Source organism: Apteryx mantelli, chromosome 1 (assembly GCF_036417845.1).
Source record: "Apteryx mantelli isolate bAptMan1 chromosome 1, bAptMan1.hap1, whole genome shotgun sequence".
NCBI classification, from domain to species: domain Eukaryota; kingdom Metazoa; phylum Chordata; class Aves; order Apterygiformes; family Apterygidae; genus Apteryx; species Apteryx mantelli.
Window position 1 is genome coordinate 87,803,419 of NC_089978.1, and position 13,991 is coordinate 87,817,409.

The 13,991-nt window shown below is 41.5% G+C and overlaps 1 protein-coding gene across 1 annotated transcript in view; it reads right to left on the reverse strand.

Moving 5' to 3' along the window:
* Positions 1–9,917, reverse strand: part of MAP3K15 (mitogen-activated protein kinase kinase kinase 15) — an 87,085-nt gene extending 77,168 nt beyond the window's left edge. Inside the window, 2 exon segments of the mRNA XM_067289455.1 lie at positions 9,651–9,893; positions 9,896–9,917. Of these exon segments, the coding sequence (XP_067145556.1) occupies positions 9,651–9,893; positions 9,896–9,917 (265 nt within the window).
* Between the last annotated feature and the right edge of the window lie 4,074 nt (positions 9,918–13,991).

Genomic DNA, 13,991 nt, shown 5'->3' on the forward strand with positions numbered 1-13,991 from the left:
CATTAAATGGACATAAGAACAGAAGCAAACATCTGCATTAAAAGGGAAATTATTCATCACTTACATATTCATTCACACTGATAAAGGGAGATTCACGAGAACAAGCTTTTCTTGTTTATCTACACTTCATTAACACAGGTGTGAATAAGGTAAAATAAAATAAAGCCAACTGAAGATTAGCAGAGGAGATGGAGATGGTATCACAAAAACATACATGTGAGTGTAAAGAAACCCCAGGAGTACAGTGGAATTGCTCCAGTCTGACAGCAGACTGAAGCAGCGCATCAGAAGCGCTGGTGGATGTGGACTAGACCAGTGATGAGACACTGCATTACCAGGGGACCTCTCCAAGCCCTCCTCCAGCAGGAACAACGGGATGCCTGGAGCAGTGAGGAAAGAGATCTAACCACAAACCAGCTTTATGAATGTAGAAATGAAACGCAGTTCAAGTACAGTGGGCCCAGGAGAGGAATGTAAATTTGAGTGGAGACGTCCAGCAATAAATGCTTATTAAGGAAGAAAATTGCTAAGTCGTGGCCAGTGCACTGCAGTGCTGATGGTATGGAATTAAGTGCCACTCATCACTGAGTTTAAACACGCTCCCCAGTACTACTGCTTTCAGGGTTACATCTCTCTTTCTGGGGTATGCAGCTTTGTGAACTGCTCACTGAACAATGCTGATATGCAATACCACAAATACTTCTGCCTCAGTTGTTCTGCATTTTCCTTATGATTTATGCTAATATCTTTCATCTCCAGTTCTTTAAACACGGGCATGGGGCTCTGTCTTCAATCAGATATTTAGTATGGTTGCCAAGAGGTAAGAATCCTCTCATTTATAAAGTTCCTGAGATCAATAAAAGAAATACACTAGTACCTGCTTGGTTTTATTAATAGAAACAAAAGTTAATCACACTTGATTAAAACACTAAAACACACTTGACAAAAATCCCATCCTCCATGTCAGAAAAGCCTGTTCAACAGAATATACTTCCAGCCTTCCCTTTCCAAATTTATGTTCAACCTCCTCCATCGTAGACATGCATGAAGCAAGAGTTCTTATAAGCTAATGCCAACTTTGATCAAATCTTCTAACGAATGAGGAACTTTATGCAATAATACAATATTTCACATAGGTCTAAAAGATCGATTGACATGGCTCCCTATACAGGTTCTGTCCTATATTAAGATGGACAGAGAGAGCAGAGGATGGTACAACCTTTCTGCAAGGAGGCTTCTGTAAAAGCAGAAGAATTCCAAATATAGTACAAAGATCTTTATGACATATCCACAAGGGGGATGGGGATAGAGAATTTGTTTAAAATTGCACAGAACCAATTGTGGATGCTTCTAGGACAGAACTTTTACAGTATCTTTGCTTTGTTTCTGCAGCGGAAAGCCACATTCAAAGAACACACTCATATGAATGTGCCCTTCCTTATTTCTTCTCAAAATAATCAACTCTTGTTCTCTCATAGTTGTGTATGAAACTATTTTCATCCTGAAAACAGCTCTCTTTTGCTAAAAAAATAATTTTTACTTTATTTACTTTACTAATTTTTTCACTTTATTTTTAAGGAGCTGCTTGGAATTCATTTGTTTAAGCTTTTGTTTTCATTGTGAAACTATTATGCTGTGTGTATAATGTATACTGCATTATGGTAATTCATCAGTGTTATTAATATAATCCTGATTAGGTCTCTGTGTTGTTACAGCAGATGACACATAAATATTTTTTATACTTCATTTTACATAATTTAACACTAGTGTGTCTTGAGACCAGACAGGGCAGAGATAAATAATTATGACAACTGAAGTGAAGATTAGAGATCATTACCTGTGGTAAAACAGAAAAACATGAAACTAATAAATAACTCAATAGGAAAAACATTATTATGCAGGTTAAAACCAGGGGATTTAATGCTCTATTTGGAATGCACTTGAAGGCATCAAATAATTTAATGACCTAAGCAACCCACAAGTCTTCAGGCGACTTTTATATGATTTATGATATTGTTAGCAACATCAAAAAGAAAGCTTTGGCATCACATTTCTGGATTTTTTTTGAAAAGTAGTAAACCAGAGAAAATGCAGAATCAGCCTGAAAACATGCTGGAAGTTAAATGGAGCCTAGGATAGCTAACATAAGAAAAAGTCAGAACAAGTCTGTATTGCTTTTAACATCAAATCTTAGACTCATCACCATGCAGCCTTATCTGTATGGATAGCAAGAATCTTAATTCATTATTATGGAGTCATTATTTTTCATCATTTGGACTTTTAATATAATTGATAACAAACCCTAAACATGGTGACAGAAGCATTGTTGGAGGAAAACAGTGCAGAACTTTGCCCCTTGTTACTAACTAGCATCCTAGGAACGGTTGTGAACCATCAGATTATTATTGCTATTTTTGCTTCAGATTATTGGCTATTTGGATCTATGTCCTTCATAGCTAGGGAAAAAACAAACATGTTATGCATTAAATCCATGGGAGGAAACTATCAAAGGTATTCTTCAGAAGAACAAGAATGCCCCTGAAGAAATAATCATCATACTATCTTCAAGAATCCATAACTCATTGATGAACATTCCTCAATTTTTTTTGCTGCATGACTGCACATTTCTTTAAAAGAAAGAATAGTGAAGTTTTTTTTTTTATAGGGAAACAATTTTAGTAATACTTGACATGTATTTGAAACCTACGAACCTTTTGCAGCCTGCATTTACACTAGAACAAAAGGCTCAACAGACCTCAAACCTCCCACCTTTAGTAAACCCCAGTTCTCAGAAACGGGGAGAGCAAATAGGTCTAGTCAATAAAACACAGTAGTAACTACCAAAAGAACTGTTAATGTAGTGTTTTTCAGTATGCTGTTAAACTTCCTAGATCCTAAACTCAAGCCAACATTGGAATAAACCACTGTCAACACCCATGATGATGTTATGGCTCTCTCAATGCATCGAGTTTTATTAAAATCTCACTTAAGAAAATCATGTTATTCTGTAACAATCTGCTTGCCTTTTTTTTTTTAAAGAGTTTGTTCCCCTCACAATCACATAGAAAATATGAAAACATAACCAGAAGATGCATTAGAGGCTAAATGTCTCATGAGTCATAAACATGCAACATTTTTCTAAATTTAAAAAATTCCTGGTTAAAAACAGGAGTGTTTCAAGTTCAACCTCTAAAATTTTCTGATATTATAGCATTAACTTTGCTAACTTCACTGGTTTGCTCTAGGACCAAAATTCATCACAAAAATAAAAACAAACTAGGCAGTAATGACTTATCTTGTAAAATAGATCTGTATATATTATAATCATATTGAAGAGCATTCTTAAAACCACTTTATATGATTATTTCAGACTAGACTTAACATTTTATAGATTAAAATCAAGTGCCACCTTTTTGTATAAATACTAAAATTAAAATTAATTGAAATAGTTTAGAAACTGCTTACAAAGCACCTTAAGAAGGCAAGCTGCGGTCAAGTTTTGCACAAGAATTCAGTTGAGACTGGAGCCTGACTACAAGATCCAGCCTACTTACTACTTCAGAAAGGGAAAGAGAAGTGTGTGCATTGGAGGTTTGAACCATTTTCCTACAGCAACAGCACCTCCTTCGGAAACAGTGTTTAGTCCAGAGGCTAAAGGAATTGTGAACCTGAAGGGCAGGAAAGGGAATTAGGAATGAACCCTCACACTACTTTGTGAAAAAAGAAGATTTGTTTCTATTGACATATAGTAAGCTCTGACAAAAAGCAGTGATATTTTTGCTTTTATTAATGACACCAATCAAAAATTGACAAAAGACGACAGACTTTAATATTGGTCAAATACTTACAATTAACTTTTCTGAAGATGATTATCTTGGGAAGACAAGAGAGAAAATTATATTCTGATTTAGATATATTCACACCCACTCTGATTATAAAATGAAACAAAATCTAAACTTAAATACATCTCATTTTTGCCAGCTCTAATGGATTTGTTAAGAGCTTTAGGAATTCTGAAAACCTGTACCTCGAATGGCAAAAATAATGAAACTTGTTCTTAAGTCCTTAATCTACTTGCTCAGGAAAACAAAGCAGTGAGCTCCCACCTTGCAAACTGCAGTGAGGCACCTTTTGCTCCTGGAGTGTCTCTATAGCCACAGCAACCTCCCAGGAAAGGCAGCAACCCTGCGTGAAAGACAGGCTAGCTGGAATCATACTGTGGGGCATGTTTGGCCCATCGGCTGCCAGCTAGGTCCCACTGACTGCAGCAGAGCCTGGAGCTATGCTGTTTTTAGCAGGCTTGCGCCAGGGAGCAGGAAGAGGCAACAACTGCACAAGCTGCTCTTGGCTCAGCCTCAGGCACCCATATGTTGCTGTTCAAAGGCAACCTGAGGCTAAAGCCCTACCCTGTTCACAGAGTCCACCTGTGAGTAGCCACCAGCATTGAGGTCCTCCTAAAAAAACCCTTCAGCTACCTTGTCTGCCTAATTTCAGCCACCTAACACCACTGCAGTGTGAAAGGAGGCAGCAGCAGGTCCATGCAACACATGCTTAGTTAATCCACTGCAAGGGCAGCTCCTCCATGCGCAGCAAGCAGCTGGACGCCCCAAGCACCAACAGAGCACAGGTCTGCAGACAGTGCATACAGCCTGCGAGTTTCAACTTGAACCCGTCTCTGAAGTGTTATGTAGGGGGGCCCAAAAAGTCTGGAGTTCCCATCCCACTTCTGCACCAACTCCTTCTGCAAGCCCTACAATCAGAAGAGCTTTACCTCAAACTTCTACATCTGCAAAACAAGAACATTAGTTACCAATTAACTAGGGAGTACATCAACATTTGTTAACATCCAACCATAATTTGATAAAAAAGCAACATATGATTACACTGATAAAATCAGGACATGACAGCAGAGCATAAATGAGCTACTGGGTTTCTATCATCATTTGTCAATTTTATGGGAGAACAGAAGTTAAAGCAATTTAATTAACCCACATAAAGCTGTCCTTTAAAAATATACACTTTTGAGCTCAGCTCTTACCAAAACAATTCTTAAATCTATGAAGAATATCCTACGCACAGGACAACAACACTGCAAAGTGTGCAGTCAGTGCAATGGAGATGAGTGGCCAGGAACCAGGCTCACAGATGAGCAGCTTCATGTGCCCATCCTGGTTGACTCAAGCCTGTCAGCTCCTGGAGCGTTGCAAGGAGCTCCCTCTGATATTGCCCAGAATCAACCTGAAATGCAACAATGGAGAACCAGAGATCCGCCTGCCAGCTTCTCACGGTCAAATGGTATGTGCACACCACTTCTTCTTTTTTTTTTTTTTTCAAAATAACTTAGCAACTATATTGAAAAAAATGTGCTTGTATAAGCTTAGGATTCTTTAAAAAAAAAAATCCCCTCCCCCACCCCCCAAATCCTAAAGCCAGGTTAAGGTTAAATACTACATGCAGAGTGAATCAAAACAAAAAAAAAATCTACACAATCTGTATTATACCTGGGGACAAGACTCCTTCTCCACAGATTTAACACCTAGAACACCTGTTCCTACCTGCAAAACCAAGTGACACAGGATTGACAATATGGTCCTGACTGCAGGTAGCCTTCTCAGATTTAAGTTCTAAGTTCAGGAGGAGAGAAAGACAAGCAGAGAAGATGGAATGTCATAGGCTAAACTTGCTTGTCTTTTTTTTCTTTTTTTATAAACCTCCCAGCAAATTTTCATGCAGAGGGAAGAACAGGAAAAAGAAGTGTACTCCTAACTTTGTCCATTTATACACAAGTCACGCTATAATAAAGTCTAGATTTTTGCTAAACATGAATGTGAAGACATAGATCCAATCTTTGAAAAAGGTCTTTAAGAAAAAACATTCTCTCAGCTTTGTGATATTTACTAGTAAATACTCAATTTCGAGTCAGAGTTACCAACCACACAAAATGATGTTATGAAATTAACAGTACACAAAAGTCAATTATACAAACTAAACAGAAAAACACTAGTCTTTAACTATCAAGATATTATGTATTATTCCAATTGTAACAACTCCAAAACATTCAAGCAGAGTATTTGAGATGACTGCATACTTTTAAAATGGTTATCCAAGGGAATAGCAGCGTTCTAACTCAATGCATTGTTAAAACTAAATTGACAAAACTTTCTGATGCATATTAAATAGATGTTCCTGGACCGATCACATTCTGTACACCAAGTTAGACAGCATCCTACGCAACAATTTTGACAGAATTTATTCACTGCCACATTTGATCCCAACTATTTGTGACAAAATAAAACCCAGAACAGGAGTATACAGAAGTCCATCTTCCCCCAAAAGCAGGGAGGGGAGGATAAGTTCCTTCCTATCCCAGATCCTTCCTTCTAAGTAACACCAGTAAGTTTCATGTTATACTCAGTAGAAGTACTGACAGCAATTGCTTAGTTCCAGCTCTTTGCATAGAATTGCTGTTGTTCCATAAACTGCAAGCAGCGGGAACAACACAAAACTATTCAAACTTCAGCTAGGACAGCTTATTTTCTGTTTGCCAGTGAAGCACAGACTGAGCAGAGTTTACTGGTAGTACCTCGAAACATTGATATATTCCATCTTGCAGGACTTCCTGAAAACGATGTAAAAGTTGAATCAGATCTTCCCTCTAATTTACAGTAGTTGAGAAAGAGGTTTTGGTTTGTCTATAACACAAACCCCTTTTCTCATCATAAATTCAACAGCCACATGCTTTGCATTCAATACACTCCAAAAATAGTCACCGTAATGAATTTCACTCACTGCCCTATTACAAAATACAAAAATCTTGAAAATGGACACAGTAAACACTTTCAATTATTTGTAGGAGTGTTTTGTAGGTGCTCATATGTACCTTGCCACATACACAAGCAAGGATAAAAATGCATGCTACTTCAAAATAAGGACTTACTTAGCCATAGTAAAGTAAATAAATAGTGACAGCACTTATCCGTATTTCATGATTCTCATTTATGATAAACTTTAATTTTGGGAATCCATTTTAGAATTTTCTCTCCTAGCATTTCCTTCACATCCGTTTTGGATTACTGTAAGGTGATTCTTCTCACAAGGTTATACAGTAAGCTAAGCTAGTTTGTTTCAATTTAATACACATTAATATTTTCAAAACAAGACAAAGGTTTGCTAAGTTTCTTACCAAGTATGTGCCACAGAATGGCATAAAACTGTCCAAACGCCCAAGACTGGCACAAAAACGAGTCACCACAGATAGACAGTACATGCACACCTACATATGCTCACCTTAGAGCAATGAAAGAAGTGCAAGCTTCCCTCTCATAACATCTGGTGCTAATCATGCAAACAACTTCATTCAAAGCTTTGTTAAATGCTGAGAACTCATACTAGTTTTGGGTTGTCAGTATTTCCTTCTGTCTTACTAATCACAAGTAAAAAGAGATGTTAGTTTCAAAAGGAGAAATAATAAAGCAATGTCTCTCCATTTGGGAATTAAGGCATACTTCTTTCTTTTGTTTGTAATATCTTCATCATTGTCTGAATAGAATTCTGACCTTGCATTTGGCTCTGGGCAATACACCAAAGAAAAGTGAATGAATTCCATATAATCTTTTCATGGTTATTTACTTGGATGTTTCTAAGCTTATTCAACTGACACTGAAGGAGCTATTTCATAGCATACATGCAAGTTGGGTTAAAGCGATGCCAATCAGGTTACACATGGAAAAAATATATTAAAAACAAAAACAAGGTTGATACAAAGCCATTTTTCACAGGTGACAGCAAAATAATGTACTCCACTGTTGAGGGAACGTACGCAAATCTCTGAATGCAAACAAGCATTTTTGTAAGACTTCATGTTGGAAGCAGACCCCAACTAATATCATTAAAGCAAAATACATCTCCTGAATGTAGTGCATGTGTCACAGCACTTGTGACACACCATAAAATCACAACACATACAGTTGATGGGTTGTATCAGGCTTGTTATTACTGTTTAAATCTCACCTCATGCATCTGATTTGAAAGGATTACAGTATTAGTACATTGTCTTGTCATAAGAGTATTTAGGGTTATAACTAAATGGCACAATGCAGAGCTTTCTTGGAGACACCCATGGTTGCTCTAGCTGTGCAGTACCACTCAGCCATAACACGTCAGATCCTGACAGCTCTGCTGTTGTATTAGAGTGGCACAACATCCAACCTAGTTAGCCTTAGCCTCTCGCTGACACTGCTGTCACCTTCCAGTTCTGAAGATGGTTTGTTTGCTTCTTTTCACAGTTCTTTATCACATGGTATATATATCCTCTCAGTTTTAAATAAAGCACACTTTCAAACCATTGAAGCAGTTGGAGGAGAAAAGAAAGGAAAGAAAAAATATTAAGTATTCCTCAGAAAAACAGCAAAACCTGCCTGCTGAGTTAAGTGTCAGGCTGCCCGTAGTTTGATTTTCTTCATGGCATAACTCTAAAACATTTTAAAAATCCTCCATCAGCTCCTAGGCTTGCTCTTCTTGTGTAAAAATAGGTTTTATTTTGTGTAAAAACCTTCACACCAATGGCTGGTATCTGTGGCTCTCAGTCTAAAAATCATGGCACTTTTTCTTCCCAAAGATTCAGTCAATGTATGCAAACATGCTATTCATCCATGTGGCTTCTCTGCTAGCTAGTTATCATCATCTGCTTCTGCCAAACATAAATTTGTTCACAGCTTGTTTCTAGCAAAGACTGAGCAAAGAGACTTTTGGTTAACATGCCATAATTTGTTGTAAGTTTGCTCTTGCAAGTGCTGCAGAGCTTGCAAGTTCCCCTCTAACAAAACATCTTATAAAATCTAGTGATTTCTGAAGATCAGGGTCTGCATTACCTGTCAGTCTGCAACAGCTTACTTAAAGCATAACATACTCTTACATTCATTGTAAGATTTCAAATGGTGAAAAGTCAGTAATGGGTACACTCAGCAAGAAAAAAGGCATCATACCCTCATTATGGAATATAGATGTTTTTGCAGTGCTCTTTTCAGTGGTGTATTAAAAAATGGTCTACTAGAAGTCTGCCTGCAGACAGCTGGAGACTGGCCAGAGTGGGCAATACCAGCAAACCTCCCTCCTCAGCGCACGCTTCTCCGCTCACTTGTTTAGACCTAATCCTGGGTTTCTCTGTGCCTGGCCATGTGCAAGCCAACCCTTTTCCGGAAACTACAGTCTCAACTGCACTCTCCCTTGTGTTTCCAGGTCTGGACTGAGAGTGGGGAACACACCCCAGCTGAACAAGCCAGCTCAGAGACTTCTGGCTGGGCTTGTGGTACAAATCGCTCTAGTCTCCCGACCAGACTGGGAGCTGGAAAGGGTTTTTTGGAAAAGATGGCACTAGCAAGGATTTGGGGCTTGGTCTGCCCTGTAGCATCCCCTACCCCCGTCCTATGGAGGCCACACTCTGTGGTGACTGCAAGGGCCAGAACCGGTTTATTTCACACCTCCTCTTTCCCCGAGGCCCTCCTGAAGCCCCGACCCCAGCTGCCCACTCCACCACGTTCCCCTCACGGCTGTTCTGCTGCTGGCCCCTCTCCCTCCCAAGTCCCCCCCCACACATTGCTCCCCGGCCTCTCCAGCACCACCTCCGCCCTCGCCCAGCGCGGCCCGCTCACCCGCGTCGTAGAAGGCGTCCGGCACCGCCGTCTCGCCGAAGCCCAGCTCCCCGAAGTTGACCGTGCCGAGCTGCGCCCCCTCGGCCTCGCAGGCCCGCTGCAGGCACTGCCGCGCGCCGGCGCCCCCCTTGGGCGCGTCGTTGAGCACGTAGACGGCCCGCAGGCAGCGCGGCGCCCCCGCGGCGCCCTCCGCCGCCTCCGCCTCGGCCGCGCCGGGGGCCGCGGGCTCCAGCTCGGCGCCGCGCTGCCGCCCGCGGGGCTCTCCATAGGGCTGAGGCGCCGGCGGCTGCCAGCAGGTGCTCAGGCGGCGCCGCGCCGCATCGCCGGCAGCCGGGCAAACTCCGGCGGCGCCCGGTGAGGCGGCGGCGGCGGCGGCAGCGGCTCCCGCTCAGCGCGGCCCTTCCGCCCCGCGCTTCCCCCGCGCCGCGGCGCTTGGGCGCCGGGCGAGGTGCGGCGAGGGGAAGGCGGGCTCCGCGCCGCCCTCCCCTCTCCTCCCCTCCCCGGACGGGACGGGACGCGGCGGCGAAGGGGCGTCGCTGAGCGCGGTCCCGCCGCCCGGAGAGGCGCAAGCGGCCCGTTCTCCTCCGCCACCGAAACGTTGCTGAGGCGGGAGGCGACACCGTCGGGGCGACCGCGTCTCCTTTAATGCCCTCCCCCGCCCCTCGCGGAGCGCCAGCACCTCCGGGCACCGCCCCCGACGGCATTTTTTTATTATTATTATTGTTATTGTTGTTATTATTATTTAAGCAGCGGCACTCTGCACCCCGTTCGGGTTTCCCTGCTGGGCTGCAAGAGTTTGTTGAAGGCAGGCGGGCTGCAGCAACGTCGTCGGCTTGACGGGATGAGCCCGCGCGGCAGGTTTTATCCCCCCGCTGCGCGCTGCCGTTAGGAGCCGGCCCGTGACCCCGCGGCTGCCGTTAGGAGCCGATCCATGACCCTCACGCGGCTGCCTTCTCCCTCCGCTTTAGGGTCTCGGGGCTGCGCAAACAAGGGCACCGCTCATAACCTAGGGGCTTCTCTGCTAGTCTCGTCTTAGATTCGCCTTTTTTATTCATTAAAAAGCAAAGACAGCCAGCTTTCCCTTTTCTTTTTCTTCCCTAAATGGGCTATATCAACCTTTTGGGGCATATCATACCTTGTTCCCATTAATCTTTTCTTTCTATTATTATTTAAAAGACTTTGGCGATGCATGCACTGTATCAGCAGTCTGAATAATAGCTAATTTTTCAATTCCCTTTGTTTTCTTGAAAATCTCCCCCAAAATTATGTAAAAATGAGCTCCTAGAAACTGTGGTAACTCTCGACTTTCTTATAAGAACTAAAATTAATTTTGAACGTCCCATTTACTTACACACTCTTCCTACTAAATAACCTGATGACAGCAGCCTCAGCTGTTGGCAATGCTGTTGCATGAGTTGCTGGTCTATGCCGCAAGAGACAGTGAAAGAAAAAGCTGTATGTGCATAATTTTGTATGTGGGCTTTGTATCTCAGCTGTCAAAAGGACACTAATACATGCCAGTGAGGTCATAGCCTGCCAATGATCAAAGGATCAAAGTGAAATAAAACTTCAGTTCTCAAATGAATTTTTATTTAAAGTAGCAAGCTTGACTGGGAAGCTTTTTTATGTGTTTTTTCATCCACTGCCACAGAAGAAGTTTTAAACAAATGGCATCTTCACCTTCTACAGCAGCATGGCTTCTTAGGGCTGTGCTATAGTAATATTTTTACCATGTGCTGTCATAAAATAAGAGTAACCAAAGACTTGCAGCACAGTATTTCCTTCTTTAGGTGTCTGGCACCATAGTTTCATAACAAGAATACAACAGCAAGTCTTTTTGAGGGACACCCCAATGTGAGGACAGTATAGCACTGTACATTTATGTTTGCTTAGTGGCACGTAAGGAATATAAAATCCTTTTCTAATTTTGGAGCATTTGTGGCAAATAAACTTTTAGATTTCAACCACAGGTTGGGGGGAGGAGGGTTTGACAGCAACACTAGTAACTGAGACTTTGAAAGAAGGATATACTTTGGCAACTGGAGATCCCACTCATCCCTGACCGTTTTTCTCTTTACACAACAGTAAGCCTCTTTATATGACAATTCTAACTCTATGAGCCTTGACTACGTAACTTATCAATCAGCTGATGTAATAAGGGAAAATCCTAAATCTGTGTTTAGAAGATATTCTGTGAGCATATGGTAGCTGTTGACCAATAAAAAACACGAGCATGCAAATTTATAATCCTCCCAGAAATAAATCCTAGTTTATATTTTTTATAAGAGAGTTTGGCTGAAGAGCTGCTATTAAAACTTGAAGTGAAAAATACAGTAGTGGAAGTTAAGGGATTATTTACACACAAAATCATTTATCTTACTAAATACACAAAGAATGTTCTTAGGCTTTCAGCATCTAACATGTAAACACAAATTGCAATTTAATGGGTTCAGAACAACGGAGGCATGGTGTGGTGCTTTCTGTCATGTTGAAAATTGCTGAAGTGTTAATTTAGAACAAATATGTACGCTGGAATTGCCTAGAGAGACACCACCAAGACATTTAAGCCCTTTCTGCATCCTAGAGATTATCAAAATCTTGTTTGTTGTGGATATATGTCATATGTCTTTGGGTTCACTTTACAGTCTTTAGCATTTGGTCCCATTTTAAATTGTTTGCTTAGAGGTCTGTTCTCTTGGTCTTGAAATAGAGAGGAAGTCTCTCTTTGTAGATATTTTGTGTGCTTGATAAAACAAGTCTTTTTTCTCCCTTTTCTTAGTTGTATTCACTCTTCTTCCAAACAGTGTCCGGGGTATTCTTTGGGCTTTTTCCTATCAACTGTCACGTTTGGAAGATCCATTCTCAGTAGTCTAAATCTGGTACAATTTGTTGAGTTCATGGGTTTCTTTTAAAGCTACAAACAAGAAGTATTTTTAAAGGAAGAAGAATCTCTTTGTATAGTGTGACTCCAGTCTTCAGACACTATAGTTCAATTCTGTAATGCCTTACATTTCCACTGAGCAATGGTATCCTCAGATCTTGCAAGTCACCTCAGCATGGACAAATGGGAGATTCAGAATTTAGGATATTATTTGAAGTGTTTCTGTGCAATTGAAAATGTTAAGTTTAGAAGAAAAGAGGTAAAAGTCTTGCAATACTGGTCTTTTTTTGGAAGCTTAGTCCAACAATAAGGTTATTAAAAAGAGCCATTCTGCCCCTAGAGTTGCCTGTTCCAAGGTGAATGCCAGACCTAAACATTCAGCTGTCATACACCTTTCCAAGACCTTTTGTCTTTGCCCAGAACCCAGCCTCACAAAACCTAGCATAATGCAAGGACTCAGCATTTGCTCACATGCTGTGGCATCGTGCCCAGCGATTCTTTGGATGTTCATTAACATAAGGGGGACTGTGAAGAGCAAGGACTCCAGGTGTAGCATGACCACAAGTAACAAAGATTTTATTACTCACTTTTAGGTTGCAATCTCTCAGCCTAATTTGCTATAGCCAGGCACTGTATATTACGCTACGTGTGCTTTGGGTTCACAACTATGTTGCTCTCTTACAAATTCCCTCCCTTGATGCCCCGTCAGTCACAGAAGAACCGCAGTGCAGGCGTTCCCATCTTACCGGGTGGGGGTCCTGGGCTCAGGCCAGGTGGCTGGAGCAGGGTCCACGCATGCACAAGGTGGCAGTTTAAACCACTCACAAGCCAAATTGTGTTTCATCCAATCATGTTCCATTGTTCCCTTGCGATTTGCTTGTTTTTACTTCTTATCTTTCTATTCCCACATAGCTCTACCAGAGTTAGGAGTTTCTGCAGTGTCATTTCACCCCTTATCACTGTATTCCCACACAGCTCCGCAGTGCGGTACCCCAGGCCGTAGGCACCCCAGCTGGTTGCCGACTGGTGGGACGCACCCACGCCGCCTGCTGCAGTAGGGGCTGTGCTCTCCATGAGGTCCACCCTTGCCTGCAGGCCTGTGGCACATATAGTAATAATATAAGGATGATGCCATAATTTTCTGAAGGAGGTCAAATTTTGTGAAGCATCTATCAAATCCACTTAGTACAGAATATTAATTACCATTTAGAAACCAGAAGCAATACATTGGCTGCAGTTCACAAAGAATGCAAATACTCTAAAGGAAATAGGTATGTCCTTGAAGCCACCTTTTCTTTTTTTTTCTTTTCTTTTTTTTTACCTTAACTTCAACTTAAATTGGACAATAAAGCATTTTTCCTGCTGTGCAAGTTCTGAAACAGCAATTGATTCTGTAGACTTAACTAGGCTAATGAGGAGCCATTCCTTCCTTTCTTCTTTTTCCAGAGCTACAAACTCAA